Below are 23163 nucleotides of genomic sequence, written 5' to 3'. Positions count from 1 at the left end.
ATTTTGTTTTATAGTCTCTGATAAATGCCATCTCTTGCTATTAATTAATTAAAAACTGCAGACAATGTCTGTGCTGTACCAATCTTGAATATGCTGTTCAGGTATGTACATCTGTAAGTTGCAAACCTACTTTTGATTTATTGACATTAATTACAGAGATCTTATGGTCAATGCTTTGAGCCTAAGACCCAGAGGAAAACAAGCAGCTGCGTATTGTGAGCTTTTGTACATAAGTTGCTTCATGTGCTGGTGAAGAACATGTTAAGGCACCATGGCACCGACTGAGGGCTATGTGCTTGTCTACAAAACTATAGTCTTCTCCAGAAAAATAACTACAACTCCTATGTGGCAGTTCAAGAACTGAGGGACAGCCATGTACAGTGGTCAGTATCAGCCTACTTACTACCTGGGAAGTTCAAGATCACCAATCAAAAGAAAATGTGAAAGAAATATCAAGGGAAATTTGCTGAGTAAACCTGGGATGGACACATACTCACAGCCTAATCCTGACTTCTTGTTATTGCTCTTCTAAATAGTTCACATGCTTTCCTATTGAGGAAGACTGAAGGGCATGGATACAGTTTAAAAGAGGAGGGGAAACCCAGCTACACACATAACAAGCCCAAATCTCTCTCTCTCTCTCTCTCTCAGAGAGAGAAAACTCATAGCTTCAATAAAATGTTGATAGTCTTAAAAGTACTTTCTTTGTATCTCTCCCAATGGTGGGCACTGGGCAAAGAAAGCTCTGGCTCTTGCCTTCCCCAGGGGACAAGGAGAGGGAGGAGCTTCAGCCACTAGAAGGAAGAGAGGCTTGTCTCAGTAGCTCTGCAATGTGATTGATTGAGCCTGGTAAACTTAATCACACAGCAGAGCTACAGAGCCAAGCTTCTTTATTGGCTGAGGCTCCTCCTCCATTTGGGAAAAGGGAGGTGGAAAAGGGAAAGAGCGAGGAGAGGCTGCTTTGCTGGCTGGCTTATCGCAGGGGAGAAACACAAAATGATGACTGAAGGAAGCAGGCAAGGGTCAGTTGCTGGCAGGCTTGATTAGCGCCCTCTGACACCCCTGCTCTAAAACAACCATTTTCTCTAGGGGAACTGATCTCTGTAGTCTGGAAATGAGCTTTAATACCAAGGGATCCTTCGGTTCCACCTGGAGGCTGACATCTCTACTCCCAGGCTATGAAGGACTTTTAAGGTCATAACTGGCACCTTGAATTAAACTTAGGAGCAAACTGGCAACCAATGTGGCTGTTTTAAAATGGGCAAGATAAGTTCCTGTTGGTTAGCCCCTGAGAGTAGTTAGGCTGCAATATTCTGGACCAGCTACAGTTTCTGGGTTGTTTTCAAGGGTAGCCTAACAAACAGTTTGTTGCAGTAATCCAGCCATAAGGCTGCAGAAGCATGGATAACTGGGGCCAGATTAGAGGAGTCTCAGAAAGACAACTGGTGAACCAGGTGCCCATGATACAAAGTGCTTGCGAATGCTGTGCCAGCCTGCTTTCAAATAAGCCTGGGTTCATAAGCACCTCTTTGTTCTTAACCTGCTTGGAAAAAACCAGCTCTGCCCCATCCAGAACTAGTGGATCCAGTCCCTCTAGAGCAGTGGCTCCCAACCTTTTTGGCACCAGGGACCGGTTTTGTGGAAGACGGTTTTTCCATGGACTGGTATGAGGGGGGTGTTGGGATTTTTGCCACCTCAGTCTGCCTCCCCATCCCTCCCCCCCATGGGGGTCTTTAAATGAGGGGTAGGCAAAGATCGCTGCCTCCCATTGGGTCTTTAAATGAGTATGTGAAGGTCGCTGCTGCGCTGCCCCTTCTGCCTGCCCGGGACTGAGGTAGATGAAAGAGGTGGAAGGGGCAGCGGGACTGCTCTGTCTCACTCCGAGGCTGCCTTCCCTGCAAGGGATCATTTAGTCCAACCCCCTGTGCAAAGCAGGAAACTCACAAATACCCCCCCCCCGCCCTGTCAAATGCACAGGATCCTACATTCACATGCTTGCTTACCTCCTCACCCATATTTTGATAGCGGTGCCTCTGTTTTTCATTGTTTTCAGAGGGACATATTAATCTCAGGTTGGTGCAGTTCCAATCTGGTTGGAACAATTCTGTAATAACAATGATTAATTCAGGTGCCTGGGGTTTTTTGATGCATAAGTGCATACAACCTTTGTTTTATCAGCAATTGGGAACAGGTTCTGTCTTGGCTCCGCAGAGAATTAGCAGATCTACAAAGTCCAACTTCTTGTGCTTTATTTCCTTTTTCCGATTTAGAGGAAACAAACATTTCATAAATGCCTTCCATTCTCATAATTTAACAGAACCCCCATCTGAGAATATAACAAAATACTCCATTTTAAAAGCTTTGAATTAAGATGGTTTTCTAAGTGCTTCTGCTGCTTGTTTAGTTTCTTGGGGGGAAATAATGCATTCCAAGTGTATATAAGTAGCTATTTAAAAACATTTACTGTTAGCATTTTCTTATTCATTTTAACCGGCTTTGAATCTCCTCTAGTTTTTCATATTGCCTCTTTTTGCTTACCTAAATTTAACAAAATAAGCATAGTTCCTAGGATCCCACCCCCCCCCTAAAGCAAATAGTGAGTAAATGTTGCTAGCTGTGACTGTACCTGGTAAGAAAGGGAGAATTATAGGATTGGACTAATCAGTACAAAGGAGAGTGCCAGCTTTCACATTTCACTTCTGATTCACTTCCAGGGCTTGTTTTCCTGCACCTCTTAAAATGACTTTTGCAGTGTGTTACATGCAAAAAGGAAAGACTTTGATGTTGAATGTGAGGGTCCAAAAGAAATGCAAACCTCTGCTCCTGTTCTGTCTTCAATGCAGATTAACATCACAAATAAATACAATCAGTTCTTATGTAAATGTGGGCAAGAAGTCTAAGCAGAAAGGTTGCTGATGCAGCATTGTGGGTGGGGAGAGGGATTAAGGACAGAGGCTCTAAATCAAAAGGAAAGCATTAAAGTCTCTCTACGGCTTGGAATGTCTTGAAAGAATCTCTGTTATTAATGGGCCTGGGCCAGCTTTGAAAGGGTTTGTTAACTCATGTTTCAAAATACCCCCGCACCTCATTGCTTCTCTGACAGAGCGGCTCTGCTATTTCACAAGTCTGGGTTTTTGCCAGCTGTAGCCCAGAGCAAATATTCCCCAGTTCAGTTCCCACTTGCTCTTCCAACTCTGCCAGCTCCGATTGCAACACATTCTTGTATCACAAACCACCAAAGCAGGAGTTTCTGGTACTCTCCCATCTGTCAAACAGGTCTGTATGGATTGGGAATATATTGAAATGATTATGATGATGATTATTGGCAAGCAGTTCCTGACCCTCAGTGGGAGTTTATTATGATCTCTCAATGATTACATTATTGCAGTTTTCTTTGCTGTTGATAATTGTATATTGATAAATATATAAATATATGTGGTAGCATAAAGAAGCTGGATTCCTTGTGTGGTAGGCAGTAATTGTATTTTTTGAAATTGTGCAGATCTTTGTCTAATGTCATTTTCTTGCTTTTCTTCCAGTTTGAGCTCTAGAATAGAAAGACAAACCTGTGATTTTTTTTTAAGTGTGGAAATTGTTTTAAATATTATTGTGCAGGTTATAGCTGAAAAAGAATACTGCCTTAATTTTTTTTTTTTTAGGAGATGGAATGGAGAAGGATTTTCCATTTGCATTTTTACAGAGGTGGAGGGGTTATGCTTACAGAAAGTATGGTTAGCTTATTGGGGAAATCAGGATTAAGAACATTCCTTGAGGGATACAGTACAATTGTCTAGCTAATTTGTTTTGAAACTATGAGAAATCTGTGTTAAAAATTTGATGAGATTCTTTTTAAATTCCATAGGTGAAACGGGAATTGGGAAATCCACGCTTATGAATACTCTTTTTAATACAACGTTTGAGACTGAGGAAGCCAGTCACTATGAGAACACGGTTCGCCTACGGCCACGGACTTATGATCTGCAGGAAAGCAATGTCCAGCTGAAGTTGACAATTGTGGATGCTGTGGGGTTTGGGGATCAAATAAATAAAGATGAGAGGCAAGTTACTTTCTGATTTGGTGCAGAAGGAACACAGGACTTTGGCATGTAATTCTGCTTTGGAGTACAATCACCAACTTATGCTATCCAGGTTTAATAAATGTTTCCATGTGCATTGAACTTTGTAAAACAAAGTAAAACATTCATGCTCACCCTGAAACTCCAGACTTGAGGCATGCAGGATAATGTTCAAACTGCTGTGTTGTGCATAGGCTAGAAAGAAAATCTAGAATAAAGAGGATTTAAGTTGCTGCTCTTCTGCTTTTCAAGCTGATTCTACCCATTCATATGTTCTCTGTTTCCTATTTCCACCAACAGTTAGTGTCTAAGTGCTAGTTTTGCCTCCGTTTCATTTGTAAGGTGGTGGCTGTTATTGCCATGTCTCCTAGAAGCAGCCAGCAGACTAAGAGTCAATTAAGGAGCACTTGTAGTTTAATAGAAGCCAACATCATCTCAAACTCTATGATATCTCTGGCCATATTCTTTTGGAAGAATATGGCTGTACTCACCCATTAATTTGCACTGGTTCTCACTGCCAGTGGAAACATTCTATAGAAGCAAACTTTAAGGAAAACTGTGTCTGCTATACAGTTTACTGTATTATCAGGTGACTCCCAACGAGTCCCAAGTACCTGTTCAGACATTAGTTCCCTCTCATGTGTTTATTTAATGCCTGTTTGACACAGGTTGAATATCTAACCAAAATACAACTATTTCAGTTTTGGAATACCAAAAATAAAGCTCAAAATAGTCAGATGATAATCCTCTGTGGAACCAAATATTACATGTAATAACTGTGTACAGAGAAGAGCAGCTATAGGAAAACATTGTGGGGAAAGTATTAGAAGATGCAGAAGGAAAGAAGAGGAAATAAGTGATATAATGAAAACAGCTCACAACATATAGAATCTAACGTAATCTCCTATTTGTTTGGATTAGTCAAGTGATATTCTGAAAACCAATGTCTATAATGCTTCCTGGGGATGGTGATTATCTTTCTTAGGTTTAGGGTAGATTATTCAGTTTGCACTTTCACATACAATAAACAAGAGGGATTATAATTTTTTTAGATGCAGTGCCACTGGTTAGGGAAAGGTTTAGCTCCTAAGCAGCAAGAGCAAAGTTGTTCTAGAGGAAAGGAACTTTGCTCTTCAGTGTCACTGCAGCCTTCTGTACCTCACCTAGTTGTGCTTCTGTAGGTCAGTAGACCACCAAGAACAGTGCAGGGAGCCAATTTGGAGGTACAGAAATCTCTCTCCCTTCCTCTGTAGATGGAAAATTAATTCCATCAAAGGAACTGCTGCTGAGCCAACAGGACAGTTCCTTTGGAACCCATCCATCATCATTACTGCTCAAGATCACACAGAATGTGGAAAAATAGAATTGATTTCCATTCATGAAGTATTTTGGTCCAGCAGCCACCTTATAAATTATGTTTTGCCAAAGATTTAACTGCCAAAGGCCACCCAGTGAAGTTTGTAAATCAGCCAGAATTGGTTGAAGTGTTGGAAAGTCCTCAGTTGTAACTCCTCATGATGAAATGAACAACTCTTGTTCAGTGTGCTGCTTCTGTCCTGTAATGTCTCCAGGTCCAGTATATGGTTGCATATCAGAGACCTAAACCCCTTTTCACATTGTCTCCCATTTCATTGCTCTTTGCATGCATCATGTTGTGCTTAATTTTAGCTTTCTTTCTGGTGGAGTGTATTGTTTGCAGTGCTGAAGTCTTTTAAAATATATTTAGTCCCCTGAGCTCTAAGCAAAGCTTGATGGTTGGGAAAGACCTTGTTCCCCTTAGTACAGATGCTTTTGTTTTCAAGCAATATACTTGAAATCCGAAACTGTAAATCACACCATTCAGGTTCCTAATTGAATTTGTTTTTAGTTACAGGCCAATAGTTGATTACATTGACATGCAGTTTGAAAACTACTTACAAGAAGAGCTAAAAATACGGCGTTCTCTTTTCAATTATCATGATACAAGAATCCATGTCTGCCTTTACTTTATCACTCCAACTGGACACTCACTTAAGTCCTTGGATTTGGTAACCATGAAGAAATTGGATAGTAAGGTATGTACATTCCATGAACGTTGGTTTTCCACTACTCAATGATTTTCTGCTACTTATTTATGTATTAAAATTGTAGTTACAGGTAGTATCTTTCCTTCAGCTATCTGGAAACACTTAAGATGCCAAGTAACTCTTGCAAGAATCCTCATCACACCGTAATTGCTTTCTCCTCCCCAACCCCACTTAAAGAGAATATGAGCTATTATATTGCCAATGATTTTTCCTGCGGCCATCTTTGGAATCATTCTGGCTAGGTTCTGCCTTTTCAAAATTGTTATAGTGTGGAAACCTTTAGATTCTTAGGATGATTACAATAATTAAATTTTACAAATGCCATTCTTCTGGCAGTGCAAAACGATTTCTGGTGGGGGCACGCACAAAGAGCAACTGTGCTGGGGAAGGGAAATACGTGCACAGAGATTAGTGATCATGGGTTACCTTAAAGTAGGCTCATCCTGACAGTCAACAGATTAAGTGATAACATGATGGTTAACACAAGAAATCACTGCCAGACCAGATTATAGTCATTCTGTTTAAGTCACTGCTGTTCTGGTGTAGTAGGCATTAGGATATATTGCTGTATTGGAGTGCATCTAAGGTAGCAGTTATTTATGTCAATGCATAGCCAAACATGTTGTCGTAGGGATGCTGAAATAGTGACTTCTTTTGGGGGGACATTTGGTGCGGCATTCTTGCTAGTTAATAACCAGTGGTTTCTTAAATGGTGCTCAAGGAAGAGAAGCACGTCTTCTGAAACTCAGGCTGGGTGCGGAACTTGGGGCCAGGCCGCTAAGGTCATGCGTGTCAAAAGCATCCTGTTAAATTCTTGTGTGTGGCTTCTTCATCTTTAAGATTATTTAAGTGAGCCAACCAGTGATGTTTACTGATATAAAACTTAATTGGGACATCTAGTCTGTCGGAAATAAAATTGAGTCGTCCTCTGTTCATTATTGCTTCTGCCTACAGGACAAATTGAATGGATTTTCTGAGCTTTTGTGTGTTAGGAGAAGAGATTGTTTTGGATACCAGCAGCCATTGATGAAAACCTAATTCAACAGGCATTTATTTTTTTTTAATTGTTTATTTTATTGCAGTGGATTAGCGGTATTTTTGCTTGTGAGCCTCCTTGGAGGCCTGTATTACATAGTAAGGCAGCAATATATATTAAATCAATTCACTTTCATATATGTTGAGGCACATCTGTGCATTTAATCAGTGCAGACCCGCATAAAAAATAAGGTGAGAGAACATTAAGGGCTGGAGTTATTCTCTGCGATCTGGCCACACTTGGCAAATGCAGCAACTAGGTGTGAGTTTCCAAGCCAGTGGATGTTTTCAGTGCTGCTTTGTTCATATTTTGCCTTCCTCAACAGCAGCCAGGCAAAGATTCTGAAGTAGTAGCAGATGAATACATACTAGCATGTTGATAAACAGGACTCTTCTGAAGGTCAGAAACTGTTACTCTAATTTTAAACAAACTGTGTGCTGAGATATAAAGAATGCAAGAATTTAATGGTAGCAGGGGTTGGTTTGGAAATGAACTTCTGGAGGACACGTTCAGGGCCAACTTGGAGGTCTGCGGGATAGGTAGGAACTCATGTTCTCAATTCCATCTCGTTCTGCCTTTTGTCAAATGTGGTTTCGATATGACGTTTGGCTTGAGATCAAACATCCGCTTCACTAAGATGTATTTTGGTGGTAGGCATTTGGATTAGTTGCACATTGGAAGGAGGGCAGCTGTTCAACAGCTTTGCAATGTCAGCAGAATGATGTCAGATACAAAGTAGACTGTCTGGGTTTCCTGTGGTGATGTTGAATCTTGTCCATCAGATTGGCTTCACCAGCGTGGAGGATCTTTCCATAGTTGGCTGTTCCATCATGCGTGCGTTTTCAACTGAGTTCATAACCAGCTGTTGCCTACTGTATCTCATTACTTACAGACAGCCCAAAATCATCTTTGTAGCTGAATTCTTAAGTTAAATAATAGCTGGCAGGGACTGCAGTTAAACCAAGAGAGACAGACTGGAACTGATCCATGTCTGGCTTTTTAAAATGGGGCTTTGATATATATATATTTTTAAAAGCTCACTCTGTCTGATTAGCCACATTATTAAGATGTGTGGTTCTGATTTTAGAAAAAAAGCACCTGCATTTGAAACAGCTTTTGTGATCTGCACATGCCTTATTGTATTGCTTTTATAATCAATATGACTTGGATCTACTGGAACATTTGGGCTGCAGAAGGGGTGCAGAGGTGAATAAAATGACATTCTGTGGGTAGGAATTCTTCCACAAAAATGCTCCTGTGGATCCAAACCTATATTTAACAGGGAAGGGCCAGACCAGATGATGAGACAGCAACAGCAGCTAGGTTGTAGAGGAAGTAAACCAGAGCAGTGTGAGGAAGACTTATTTGCAGCAGAGAAGTGCTTTGGGACTCCTGGCCTATTAAAATGTGGAATTCACTTCTAGAGAGTGTAGTGATGGCCACAGATATAGACAGCCATAAAAGGGGATTAGACAGATTTCTAGAGGATGGGTCTATCACTGGCTATAGTGACTAAATGCAGGGAGCCTCTGCATTTAGAGGCAGTAAACCTCTGAATACTAGAACTGCCAGGCAATATCAGAAGAAAGCCTTGGCTTCTGTGCTATATTGTTGGCCCTCTGAAGTAATTGGTTGGCCTCTGTATGAGACACAGTGCTAGACCACATGGACCTCTGGTCCAGTCCTGCACGGCTCTTCATTCTTATGGCTGTAAAACTCTTGTAAGCAGCCAGGTTTTAGGGGGCTCTGAATAGGTACAACTTTAAGAGGACATTGGTTCCTTGTCAAAATTTTTTAGATAAGAACACTGCAAAAATCAAGAGAGAAATATGGTACAAGCACTCTCATTGCCTCCCAAGAGTAGTTGTATAGGGTTACACAGGGCCTTGCCCTGGGGAAGTGGAATTCTTGAGGTTCTATAGCTGACTCCCATATTGAGGTTCTATAGCTGACTCCCACAGAGCCAGTTTGGTGTAGTGGTTAAGTGTGTGGACTCTTACCTGGGAGAACTGGGTTTGATTACCCACTCCTCCACTTGGAGCTGCTGGAATGGCCTTGGGTCAGCCATAGCTCTGGCAGAGGTTGTCCTTGAAAGGGCAGCTGCTGTGAGAGCCCTCTCAGCCCCACCCACCTCACAGGGTGTCTGTTGTGGGGGAGGAAGGTAAAGGAGATTGTGAGCCGCTCTGAGATTCGGAGTGGAGGGCTGGATATAAATCCAATATCATAATCATCATCTTTGAAATATCTTTTGTGCCCAGTTTCAAAATCAGTTTGCCATGCAGCAAGGGAGACAGAGGAGGTGGTTGTTTTGGAAAAACAAGTCTCCTCGGGATCCAAGGACTACTGTTATGGTTCTTTGGACAGGAACCAGTTTTAACTACTTTATGTCTGCTCTGTGATGCAGAGAGAGCACACAAAATGCACTGTTGCATTGACTTTCATACAATAAATCATGCACCTGCCCATTGGTATAAGAATGGCTGATTCATATCATAAATGTGTACCTTTCATCCTTTTGCATCTGTGGGCAGCTGGGTGAAAACTGTCATCAATGAGGAACCAGTGCATTGGTGGTGTGGGGGGGGGGGTCGGAGCAGGTGCTCAACAGCACTTCAAGCTCAGTATCGGTGAAGCTGCATGTTTTTACAGTGCTGCTTCTCGGTAGCCTGCTGGTGTGTTTTCTTCTTGCACTTAAACCACATTTTTTTTGTAAAAAGCCCACATTTCTCAGCTAAAGCTAATTGCTAAAGTAAAATTAATTAATAATCCAGAAGAAGAAGATGATATTGGATTTATATCCCGCCCTCCACTCCGAAGAGTCTCAGAGCGGCTCACAATCTCCTTTACCTTCCTCCCCCACAACAGACACCCTGTGAGGTAGATGAAGATATTGGATTTATATCCCGCCCTCCCCTCCGAAGAGTCTCAGAGTGGCTCACAATCTCCTTTCCCTTCCTCCCCCACAACAGACACCCTGTGAGGTGGGTGGGGCTGAGAGGGCTCTCACAGCAGCTGCCCTTTCAAGGACAACCTCTGCCAGAGCTATGGCTGACCCAAGGCCATTCTAGCAGGTGCAAGTGGAGAAGTGGGGAATCAAACCCGGTTCTCCCAGATAAGAGTCCGCACACTTAACTACTACACCAAACTGGCTTCAAGTTAGCTTGAGAAGTAACGATATTTTACCTGCTGCCAGCTACTATAAATTGTATCAGTTCACAAAGCTAACCCTATGGGATATTGCAGAAGACTGGATCCAAAGCATGGGGGGCTTTTCAATTTTCCCTCCCAAGGTGAGGCAGCCTTCCAGTATTTTTTTATTTACTTCATTGATACTCAGTTTTTCACCCACAGTAGGACCCAAAGTGGTGTATATCGTTGACCTCCCTTCCATTTTATCCTCACAGCAACCCTGTGAAACTGAGAAGGGGTATGTGACAGGGGTGACTATTCAACTAATCACTCCCCTGGAACAATCACCCTGTCATTGTTTCAGGTGTCAAAATTTATTTTTCAGAAAATGGCGCAGTAGGCACAGGTAGCCTTTTAAAACAAGTTTTGGCTTATTTCAGTTGACTGGCAGGGAAGGGATGGGATATTTATGTAGGTTTGGGGGATTTAGAAGATGTAGGCCAGGGGTGGGGAACCTTTTTTCTGCCAAGGGCCATATTGATGTTTATAACATCATTTGCGGGCCATAAAAAAATATCAACTTAAAAAACAGTGCTCCACTGAGGGAAGATGATTCAGGTCAGCAAAATTAATGCAAATAATTGTTTTTCTATTTGAAGTCATGTGAGGAGAGCCTAATCTGGCGCACACACACACACCCGGCCCGCTGCCCTAGGCAAATGCCTAGGTCCAGGGGTTTTTTTGTAAAAAAAGCCCAACAGGAACTCAGTAGCATATTAGACCACATCCCCTAATATTAGCATATTAGGTCACACACTCATTAGCATATTAGGCCACACTATCTGGGATAATCAAGTGCAAACTGAACTGTGACAGTAACTTTTCCAGGCCCTGCAGCAATTCTGGCTGGCCAGCCATGCCCCAGGGAGGCTGCCGCACAGTACATCTGGGCCCTATGATCTCTGCCTGGCTCTGGGGAGACTGCTGCACAGCGCAGCTGGACCCCATGATCTTCACTGGCCAGGCAGGCCCCGGGAGGCTGCCACATGGCTTGGTTCAGTCCAGCAATCCCCGGGGGCCACACCAAGTGACCTTGAGGTTGTATATGGCCCTTGGGACAGAGTTTCCCCACTCCTGATGTAGGTAAACAGTTAAAACTGAACACAGAACTACTGGTATGTCTGAGGTTGCTGACTTCACAAGATACAGTGTTACCCTTCAGTTGGTTTAACTTTCACTAAAGGTATCCTTGATGCTAAAGGTTTATCTCTTTATAACTGTTTTAGATTTCTAGGTAACTTTCTACCTTTATAATCACAGAATAATCTGCACCTTTGGCACTGTTTGAGGGCCTTTCACTGCCACCTTAAAACCCTTTGCCAAAGCCTGATCTTCCAGACTTGTTTTCCTTCTCAAGATGTGATTCTGTGTTTTAAAAATATAGAAACTGTTCTTAACTCCTGGGAACAGCCTCCCGCCAGAGTTTCCACTATTCAAAGCCACCCCACACGGGCTCTGAATCAGATTGCTTTGTGTCGCTTGACACATACTAGAGAGCATCACAAAAACCACCACTCTCTTTTCCAATCACTGTCCAACTCCTTCAGCTCAGTAACTGCTTTCTCAAATGGTATAACTGCCACCCGCTTTTCACAGTTAGAAGCAGTTCACCATTCAGAGTGAGTTCCATTAGCTGTCATTCACTTGCAGTTCCATTAGCTGTCACTCACATGTACTGCCTCTCAGCAGGCATATGCCTGCTGTACATCTCAGGGTGACTTGCCCAAAGTCTCCCAGCAAGCTTACATGTCAGAGTGAGAATTCAAAACCGTCTCTCAGATCCTATGCTGATACTCTAACCACTATGGATATTCTGCAGTACCATAAGCACCATGAGACCTATGGAAGGAACTACCACATTCCATGTATAAGCATGTTTTCCGCTTGTATAATGCAAGAGGAATAATTGAATCACAGCCAGAACCTTCACTTTTTACAAATGATTGGCTTTTCAAAACAAAATATAGAAACAACAAATACTAATGAATATTGGATTTTCTTTATCCCTTTAGCACATAGGGTTAATGAAAGTAATATTTGCAATGGAAAGTAATTTTTGGCACTGGTTAATTGAATGGATCATGCAATCATAAATAAGCCATCCTCCCATGTATCTTGGGAAGAATGCATTCCTAATAGTTCTGATTTTTTTTCTTAGTTTTATACTGATACCTTTGTGTGCTACATTAATAATGCAGTTAAGAATATGATTTATCATCATGCTGCTAAGAATGGTACCACAGATTTAGAGGTCAAGACTCTAGTTATCAAAATGTTAAGAATATTTTCCATTTGGTGCCCTATGCAGTACTCTCCTTAAAGGCCAACAAGTTTGATTTGGTCAGGGATGGACTGCCATTACAGCAACCAGAGAATTTCCCAGTGACCTAGTCTAGTTCACCTTCTTGGCCTAGTCCAGTCCACGGTAGTAGGGTAGCAGCTGGTCTGGAGAAAATGGCACCAAGATGAGCCCAGCCAAAACAGGCACCAATGTGCCCTAGCTCAGTAGAGCTGCCTTGCTGGGGAAAGTATGTGGCGCTCTCTCCTCCCTTCTTCCCTCCTCCTTTGTGGGAACAGGCAGGGGGGCTGAGCTGTTGTCCATGGCCATTTCCTCTCCTGATTATAGTACAAACTTTGCAGTCAAGCTTTCATAGATTAGAGTCCAGTGGCATCAGAAGAATTGGAATCCAATCCACAAAAGCTTTTATGCCGTAATAAGGTGCCTGAAACAATATATCATAGAATCATAGAGTTGGAAGGGGCCTCTAGGGTCATCAACTTCCTGCACAATGCAGGAAACTCACAAATACCTCCCCCCGTATGCTTAATAGTTTCTTATTTAAATAATTATTTGCCCAGTATTACATAATTTGTTGTCAAATATGCATTAAAATAGCTCATAAAATACTTCTATTGATTCTATATTAGATAGTTTAACAGCTTAAATCATTCTGGTTAAAAATATTTCCATTGGGAAATTCTTATTGAAGGCATATTCTAGTATCTTACACAGCTGTTCCAGTTATCATAGTAATTTGGGTTTTTTTATTTTTCCTTTTCTTCATGAAACCCTACCAAATGTATAATTTTATTCAAACTAGACGGCCAGTTTCTTCCCATTTTCTAGGTAAGCCAATTTTGAACATATGAAGCTGCCTTATACTGAATCAGACCCTTGGTCCATCAAAGTCAGTATTGTCTTCTCAGACTGGCAGCGGCTCTCCAGGGTCTCAAGCTGAGGTTTTTCATACCTTTTTGCCTGGACCGTTTTTTGAAGATGCCAGGGATTGAACCTGGGACCTTCTGCTTACCAAGCAGATGTTCTACCACTGAGCCACCGTCCCTCCCCAATTTCCTCCTGCAATTCCAAACTGCATCCTCAAGCACCGTATCCAGTAGCAAACTGGCTGGTCCCTGTAGAGGCTACAAAAACAGTAAAACTGGGTCTCCCAAAGACAAGGAAGGTGTCATTACCTAGCATGGTAGACTCTTCACATATGCAGGAAAAAATAACTATTAATTAATAAAAAGGGGGGGGCCTTTAAAAAGTGCTAGATGAAGTCTTAAAAATGAAACACTAAATGCTGCCAGGAGTCTGCTAAATGATGGAATAGAGATCAAATTGAGCTAGGGTTGCCAGCCCCCTGGTGGAAGCAGGAGTCCCCTGTCTCCTGGCCCTGCCTCCCACTGCCAATCAGTTGGCTAGTCAGGGGACAGTACTAGGAGAGAGAGAGTAAGGGAGGCCCAGGCTACATTGCCAGTGATATCACTTCTGCAGTGCACCAAATGTGATGTCATTATGTCAATGCTGTCCAAGTGATGCCTGGTATTTGGGCAAAATCTCTGCAGTAGAAGCCATTTTTACTATAGAGTTTTTTGCTCAAATACCAGAATGGTACTGTTATGTCCCAGTGTGATGACATCACTTCTGGTACATGGTGGAAGTGACATAACCATGCTGCTGGTGACATTGCCTGGGCCTCCCTCCCACTCCTGATAAGTACCCCCCATACCTTACTGCCCTTACCCCCCCCCCCATACCTTGTGTGTCCTCTGTAATTCCAGTTTGCTTTATAGTAAAGGGTGTGTGTCATGATACAAGCAACCAAACTTTGAAGCTCTTTGGAGTGCCTACATGCTATGTATAATGCCAGTAATGAGAATAATTAAGTCAGTCTAACCACAGATGCAATAGTGGTCTCTGTGTACTTGGGTGGGGGGAAGGAAACTACTCAGAAATAGAAAAAATAAGGTTTTAGAAATAGGGGTTGTTTTTTTTTTAAACCTAGCCAGATGAGATCTGAAAATGTTCCTAGGAGTACTGAATGTTGATAGCAGCTGAGTATCAATTAAAGCGAAAACGTTAGTGTGTTGTATGAAATCATCCTGCCATGCCCTTGGATTGGGTGGAATAGCAGGGCACTTTTTTGACCAGGAATTCAGTTCTGGCTGACTTGGCACCAGGGGTGTGGTCTGACATGCAAATGAGTTCCTGCTGGCCTTTTTCTACAAAAAGAGCCCTGGGAATAGAATATACAAATCATCTTGATGGCTCTAGCTGCTTGTTTTTAATTATTTTTGTTGCTTCACTTTTCTGTGCAGGTGAACATTATCCCTGTAATTGCCAAAGCTGACACCATTTCCAAGAGTGAGTTGCACAAGTTTAAGATCAAGATAATGAGTGAGCTGGTCAGTAATGGAGTCCAGATCTATCAGTTCCCCACGGATGATGAAGCTGTAGCTGAGATTAACTCAGTGATGAACGTGAGTCACAGGCTTCAAATTTGTATAGCTTTGTGTAGCAGTAGCATTTCCAAACTGAAGAGAACGACTTGGATCCTCCAAGCCATGAGCTCAACAGGACTCTAGGACAGCGGTCCCCAACCTTTTTGGCACCAGGGACCGGTTTCGTGGAAGACAATTTTTCCACGAACCGAGGGGAAAGGAATGGTTTCAAGATGATACAATTTTATACTTTATTTCTGTTACTACATTGGAATATATAATTAAATAATTATACAACTCACAGCCCGGTTGCTAACAGGCCGCAGCCCAGTACCAGTCCGTGGCCCAGAGGTTGGGGACCTCTGCTCTAGGATACGGATCTATCCAGCCTCTTCTTCCATGCCTCATCCCTGAAATACTAGGATTGGTGGCCAAGGGAGCCTTGGGGACAAGATGCTGTGTCAGGGCTGCAGTGTCAGGTGAAATCGCCTTCACCTTCCTCTTCCATTGGCAGATGTTAGCAAGTTATCCATTTGCACAAGAAAGAGAAGAGACAGAATTCCCTTCCTTCTTGGCAACTCTCCATAGTGTTTGATGCAAGAGGCTCCCTCACCGCCTAGCATCAGCTTTCCAGGGGTCAAGGGAGGCAACTGGGGAAGGTGGAGGCAAGGAAGAGATGTGGCAATAAGAGCCTTTGGTTCATGATGTTTAGGAGACAAGCCAATTTAAACATTCTTAGTGGAGTATTCTTAAGATGCCACCATTTCCCTTTCTCTCTGGGATGCTTCTCTTTATATTCAAAGGCATGCAAAATCCTGGGAAAGGCCATTCAGCAGACTATCATTGTATCTGCAAAGATATTTGAACCTCTCTGAATTTTGGATATTTTGGATAGTTGAACATCCATGGATGTTTCAGAATTCATTATTAACTGTGGGCCTGCCCTGATCCTTCTTCTTGCCCACCCCATAGCTTGCTGTGCTTGGAATAGCTAATGGGCGTTTGAATACTGAATTAGCAATTCTGCTTCCTGCCAAAAATGTTGCAGCAATACATTATGAAGCAATATCAAGAGCAATAATTGTCTTGCTGAACTGTAGTCAAAATTAGATTGATAACGTGTCATACCCCACCTTTCTCCCCAATGAGGACCCAAATTGGCTTATACCATTCTACACTCCTCCATTTTATCCTTTTAACAACCAAGAGAGGTAGGTCTGGCTGAGACTATGTGAATGACTCAAGGTCACCCCGCTGGTACAATGGAGGCATCAATTTTAATTTGCTCTGAGGCCCCTAGACATTTCATATATGCATTGTCGGGGGGATGTGTAGAATACTATAGTCTGAACACTTTCCTTAGCATGCTTCCATGGTAGATTAGGGATTTTAATCAAGGTCTTCTAGATCCTGGTCTGAGATTATGCTACGCTGGACCTGACAGGTCAGGGAAGTTCTTACACCCACCCACCCACACCTGGTTTTGTAAAGGAGGGAATATTTTTTCACCTTCCTTGTCTCTGCTGCCTTACAGATGTAAGATTTGTTCCAGAGACTTCCTCACCCAGTTGCCCTGCTCATAGCCATGGCACTGTCTACCAAAGTGGCAGCCAGGAAAGTATCTATGCTGGTTGAATGTAGATTATATATACTAATCCTCCTATATTTGCTCAGACATACTAAAATTTGCTGTATTCCACAGGTGTTTGTTTCCAAAAGTTAATCTGTGTGCACTTGCATGTATTTAGTTCTAGCAGGGGCTGGGACAAACAGCCAAGTGTAATAAACTTGTGACTCGCATTTTTAGGCTCACCTGCCATTTGCTGTTGTGGGAAGTACAGAAGAGGTAAAAGTTGGAAACAAAATGGTGAGAGCTCGGCAGTATCCATGGGGTGTGGTACAAGGTAAGTCAAGTGCTATGTTGGTTTTACAAGTGTCATATGCGCTTGCCCCTAGTGGCTGTTAGGGGACATTTCTTTTGTTGTTCAGTCACCAGTCAAGTCTAACTCTTTGCGACCCCATGGACAAAGTCACTCCAGGCCCTACTGTCTTCCACCATCCTCTGAAATCTGCTCAAATTCATGTTAGTTACAACAGTACCGCTGTTCAGCCATCTCATCTTTTGCCGTCCCCTTCTTCTTTTGCCTTGTCTTTCCCAGCATCAGGGTCTTCTCCATGAGTTCTCACTTCTCATTTGGTGGCCAAAGTATTTGAGCTTCAGCATCTGACCTTCCAGGGAACAGTCAGGGTTGATTTCCCTTAGGGCTGACTGATTTGATTTTGCAGTCCAAGGGACTCTCAAGATTCTTCTCCAGCATTTCTAGGTTACTAAAAATAAAGGGATGAAAAGGTCATGAAATTTTAGGGGTTTACATTTAGCCAGCTTGTATTGCATTAGCATGAATTTCATGTTTATGCTGTTATAATAATCTTACATAAACACACATTCTTTTTCCTTGTTGATCATATTTGCACATTTGCAATACCAAAGTGATTATGACACTTTCATTGATACTTAAGACTAAAACCTGGATGCAAACACCGAACAATGATACAGACTACCAAAGGAGATCAGATCAAGGCTCTGCCCTTGTATATCAGAACGAAAATGGAGCCGAGAGCAGGTAGAGGAAAGACAAGGAAAAGAGATACATCTTTGGCAAGTTTTAAAGAGACATGGGGAAAGAAGCCATCAGTATATTGGCAGACAGATTTTACTAATACAGGAGAGCTGAAGTAAAGAGGCTGAAGAAGAAATTCTGGGTTTGGAAAGAAGATTGCACAGCTGTCTTGCCCTCCAGAGTTACTGAAGTAAAGCAAAATAGAATTACAGAAAGGGCTGAAGGAGAATTAAAAGATTTAGCTGTAAGTAAGAGGCAAAGGATCAGTTTTGTAGAGAAATGGATCTTCCTAAATGCCTATTATGACAGTAATGCACATGATGATTTGGCAAGATTCTGCAGTACTGTAGTATACCATATTTAAATCATTCAGTGGCTTGTTAATCTTACTGGATGAAAAGGCTGTGATCCTGCTGCCAGAGAAAATTCTGCTTTAATTCCATTTAGACATGTACTCTGACAAAAAAGGTGCCAGGATTTTTAAGTCCGGTTAGTGTGTGTTTACTTGTCTGTAAAACCTTATTTTAATGTTGTCTGCAATGCTGCTTTTTGTTTAACAAGTTGAGAATGAAAGTCATTGTGACTTTGTGAAACTGCGAGAAATGCTGATCCGAGTCAACATGGAAGACCTTCGGGAACAAACTCATACCCGCCACTATGAGCTGTACAGGCGGTGTAAGCTGGAAGAAATGGGATTCAAAGATACCGATCCTGACAACCAACCTTTCAGGTGAGAGAGAGCTTTCTTTTCCACCACTGTACCTGCTAAAATGTGTGAAAGGTGAAAATTGTCTTGAAATCTGTGGTGAATTTTAGAGTCAGGAATTACAGAAGTATCACAGGTTTTTCGCTAAGTTTTTTTCTCATTGATAGCATAGGCATTTATTCTCTAATCCAGGGGTATCAAACGTGTGGCCCAGGGGCCGAATCAGACACCCAGAGGGTTCCTATCAGGCCTGTGAGCAAGTTTGCTTTCTTCTCTCTCTCTCTTGCTTCCTTATGTATCACAGCTTGCTTTGCCAGGCTTGCTCAATTGCATAGGAGCTACAGAGCAAAGCCTGGGCAGGAGGGAGAGCTTGCTTTGCCAGGCTGTCTCAAGTGCACAGCAGAGCTACTGAGCCCAGAGCTGGTGCATCCGTTAGACAGCATGAGGTGGCTGCCTGGAGCACAGCTCTGGGGGAGGGCACCAGTTTCGGCACTTCCGCCTGCCCTTGCTTCCTCAGCGAGGGAAATAGCAAGCTCAGTGGCTGCTGTGAGGCTTGGAGCCTCAGCAGGCACGCACGCCGCTCCATCCCTCGTGTCTGTGCTTCCAAGCACAGATGCGATGGGTGGAGTGACAGTGTGCGTGTGCAAGCTGAGGCCAGGAAGCAAGGAAGTGAGGGGTCGTGGGGGGCACCTGGCCTGGGGCGCTAGCCTTGCGCTGGCTCTCCAGCACTGGTGCTGACTGAGCCAAGCCTCTTTTCTTTCTATTGACTGAGGCTCCGCCCTCTCCTCTGTCTCCTGGAGAGAGATGGAAAGAGCGAGAGCTTCCTTTGCTCAGTTCCCTTGATCACACAGGAGAGATACAAAATCTTTAATTGTGTTTGTCTGTGGCCTTTATAAAGTTTATATCTCGCTACCTGGCATTACATTTTATGACACACACGGCCTGGCCTGACAAGGTCTCATTTATGTCATGGCCCTCATAACAAATGAGTTCAACACCTCTGCTAATCTAATATTTCTCTTGTACATAGTGCAAGCTCTAAACAAGCATTTTATGGTTGCTAACTTGTAAATATTTTGTAATTTTTAAAATGTCTAATGATCAGGGGGTCTGTTTTATTTTGTGTTTACTAGCCTTCAGGAAACATACGAGACAAAAAGAAAAGAGTTCCTTTGTGAACTGCAGAGGAAAGAAGAAGAAATGAGGCAGATGTTTGTGAACAAGGTCAAGGAGACAGAGTCTGAACTGAAAGAAAAAGAAAGGGAAGTAAGTGTGGCAGGGGACAAATCTTGGCTACAGAGTCATGTGTGCTGAGTGTAAAAACCCTTTTGATGGATGAGATTCTTAAGAATGAATTCCACTCTTAAGGAACTTCCTTTCTTGTTTGGTTAGACAAACATTCTTTGTGTTCTATTATAGTGACCAGGGTACCTCCAAGTAAGATGTGAGGGAGATGTTCTGTCCCCTGCTTGTCCATAGCAGCTGTGATATTGCCTATCTGATCACAAAGCTTCCTTTTAGATGTTATGGTTGACAACTACTACTAGAAGATCCCTCATTAATTTGACTAATCCGTGTTTTAAAATCTACCTAATGTCATGGTCAGTTTGTGGTAGTGGAATCTGTGTATTCTCTGAAGAAACTACTCCTGATCAACTTCATTTGGTGATCCAGAATTGAAAGGGGGGGGTGGTAATGTCATTTCCCACATAAATGTAAATTTATAATGTATCCAAAAATTGTCTCTATAATATTATTCTGCATAATTTTGTTTGTATAAAAACCTTATTTGGAACCACAATTTAGTGCCTCGTACTACAGCTGTAATGCTGAAACACGTTCTGGTCCCAAATCTGTTGGTGATTAGTAAAAGAGAGAGATAGCTGAAACATGGTGACTCTTTAAAACAACAAATCAAATTTTGATTTTTTTTTTTGTTTCTTTAAAGTCTTAAAATTCTACTTTTCAATCTAGACAGACCAAGATGCTTCTGCTGAGTTTTTCTGACAATGTATTGGGAATCTGGTACATGGAAAATAATGAATTGTGTAGGTGCCTAGCTTGGTGGCCTGTCCCTGCTAATCTAAACCACTCTTCAAAATCTGAGTGATCATCTTTGAATTGTTAAAATCTACTTAGAAGCATTAGGAGGAAAGTCCTTTTGAGTGCCAAAATACATTATTAATGTATTTTAAACTGATTTTGTTAGCTTTTGGAATTGCAAGCCGCCCGGACCCCGCCTTGGTGGGGTAGGGCGGGATATAAATCGAATAAATAAATAAAACCCAAGTGAAAGAAATGCAGGTTTTATCTGGACTACCTTTTCCTCATGGGTCCACTCTAACCATGACACTTTTCTTGTGGCTTTTAGATACTAAAGCAGTGCTCCACCCAACACTGAAGTTGTACTGTCTTGTGCAATGGGGAAAAGTTTACTTAGTCTACGCTGGAATTAAGGGCCAGTTTAATTTTTCATTCTGAAAAGGAAGAGTTGCTGCCTTCCCTGCAGCTGGATCCCTCATCCTTCCAGTAATGACTGTAAAGAGAATCCGAGTCAGAAAATGTAGTGTCTCCTTCCTGGAAAGGAAAACACTGGCGTGCAGGGAAAAAAAAGCACATAAGTTGCCCTTTCCACATAGCTGCCTTTTACAGATGTCACCAGTTCTCTCCAGAGTGAATCTGCAATGGTGTTGCTCATTAATGTTTGAATCAGCCCAGTTCCTACAGAATTTGTGGTTGGCAAAGCACCACACCGTAGGTCAGGGCCAAATGTCTCCTATTAGATAGAAATGTGAAAGCAGTGTTCACTGAATGTGTTTGATTTTTCTGCCAGCTGCACGACAAGTTTGAACATCTAAAAAGGATACATCAGGAAGAAAAGAGGAAGGTGGAGGAGAAGAGAAGAGAGCTGGAGGAAGAGATGAATGCCTTCAACCGGCGAAAGGTGGCAGTTGAAACGCTGCAGTGTCAGTCTTTGCAGGCCACTTCACAGCAGCCGCTGAAGAAGGACAAAGACAAGAAAAAGTAAGCAGCTTGATACAAGCTTCTTTACTAGACGGTGCATTCACACCTCGTTATTAGAACATATTGCATTAGCTTGGCTACTTCAAAAAGCCTTGACAAAGCCATTTAGGTAAGTGTCTGAGTTATTAAAAAAGATCCACCCAGTTTCTATTCAGAGCTCCTTCAAAATGAGTAGAATTCATCAACGGTATGATAAACATTTCAGCAAGGCTTAATTACTGTTCCAAATATTAGAGAGGTCGAAAATAAGGATCTGCCCTCTGCAAACGATGCTCGTAATGATGCTTATTTCTCAGGACAGTCCCTGGCACCTTTTGGTATCAAAGGAGTGCAATGCCTGCTGGTTCCTAAGGAAGGAAGATATCACCGTTAGCGTCTGGGTTTTGACATCTAGTTGGTTAATGTCAATCTTTTTGTAACAAACATACAGAAAGCACTTTAAAAGAAGTAAAGAGCAAGGTATGGAAGAGCAATGGGCAGGATATTAAGCATAGTTTCTTGCTTTTTACTATGTTTGGCAGCAGACTTAAAAATCAGATTATTCCTTTGCTACATTTAATATTTTCTGTTTCATGAATAAATACATGAATGCTGAAAAAGCTCCAGACCTTATTGTGAGAAGTCTTGGTAATGGCCATCAAGAACAGTACCAAGGGTTAGCAGTAATATTTCAAGGGTTTTTTACTGAAACGTACAGTGTCATGGTTTGCTGCTTAGTTCTGAATTTTTTTTGAATACATTTTTCAGACTTTCACAACTTTTACAGTTGTGAAATTTTATGGCCTGGTTCAGATATATCCATGACTGGGTTGTTGGGCCTGAACTTGTGTGACCCTTTTCCTCTTGTGTATTCTGATTCCTAGTTGGGACAAGCCACAGTTTCTCATTATGTCTGAATTAACAAAGTGGCTTGTACTTACCTCCAGACAAGAATTAGAAAACATAGTCTGAAATGGGTTCATAAGTTTCTGTTGCAGTACAGCAGGTAGTCCTGTGTGGTCTGGGCCGATGCTATCATAGGAACATGTGTAAACAAGAATTTAGGGTAGGCAGGTCATAGGCTTTTTCCCCTCACACCAGCTTGACATCTGGGTGGTGATCCCACCCTGTAATGGTAATGCATGGTGCAGCCTGTAAGGGCTTTATCTGAAGACTTCATGAAGTGAGTTCTGCCTCTGAATTCATCAAGGCTGACTTGTAGATCTTTGTCCATCCCTATCCAGATTTCAGTCCTGGAAGCTGAGCATGGGGGAGAAATACTTTGTTTTAGATTACCTACTATAGTTGATTGATTGGACTGTGTGGTCTATGTGGATATATTTCTCTGTAGCTACAGCATAGAATTGCTTTAACATTTTATAACTTGCAGTAACCTTTATATAATTCCTGACAGACCTTAGTATTGTATCAAACTGGAAGAGGCAAGGTAGCTACAGGGCAAAGTTAAAAACAGAACAAAACATTGAGGGGTGATGTGAGCTTCCACAGTAAATGCTTAGATGGTTGTTTAGACATGGACAGTCTTTGAGTCAGCACATGTAAATGCAATTAACATGTGTTTTATGAGCTAGCTATTCTTTAATTTTTTTTTTGAACATATGAGGCGTAAATTAAATAGATCTGTGTACATTGCTAGGCTAGAGCTAGTGAATGCCATTATTTGACATCCCAGTGGAAGATGGAATCACTGCTGTCATCACTTTTTTAAAATTAAAAGGTA

The 23163-nt window shown here is 42.1% G+C and overlaps 1 protein-coding gene across 3 annotated transcripts in view; it reads left to right on the top strand.

Annotated features, from left to right (window-relative positions):
- SEPTIN8 (septin 8) overlaps nucleotides 1–23163 on the top strand; it is an 88711-nt gene that overhangs the window by 52263 nt on the left and 13285 nt on the right. For 2 of the 3 annotated variants that reach the window (XM_060240510.1, XM_060240511.1), the window contains exons 3-9: nucleotides 3863–4058; nucleotides 5944–6130; nucleotides 14970–15131; nucleotides 16900–16996; nucleotides 18275–18443; nucleotides 19553–19685; nucleotides 21253–21443. In XM_060240510.1, coding sequence (XP_060096493.1) covers nucleotides 3863–4058; nucleotides 5944–6130; nucleotides 14970–15131; nucleotides 16900–16996; nucleotides 18275–18443; nucleotides 19553–19685; nucleotides 21253–21443 — 1135 coding nt within the window. The remainder of the gene's footprint in view (nucleotides 1–3862; nucleotides 4059–5943; nucleotides 6131–14969; nucleotides 15132–16899; nucleotides 16997–18274; nucleotides 18444–19552; nucleotides 19686–21252; nucleotides 21444–23163) is intronic. The other variant, XM_060240512.1, reaches the window with a different exon arrangement.

This window comes from Heteronotia binoei, chromosome 5 (assembly GCF_032191835.1).
Source record: "Heteronotia binoei isolate CCM8104 ecotype False Entrance Well chromosome 5, APGP_CSIRO_Hbin_v1, whole genome shotgun sequence".
NCBI classification, from domain to species: domain Eukaryota; kingdom Metazoa; phylum Chordata; class Lepidosauria; order Squamata; family Gekkonidae; genus Heteronotia; species Heteronotia binoei.
Note: the sequence above shows the minus strand (reverse complement) of the source record. Positions and strands in the feature narration are given on the sequence as shown.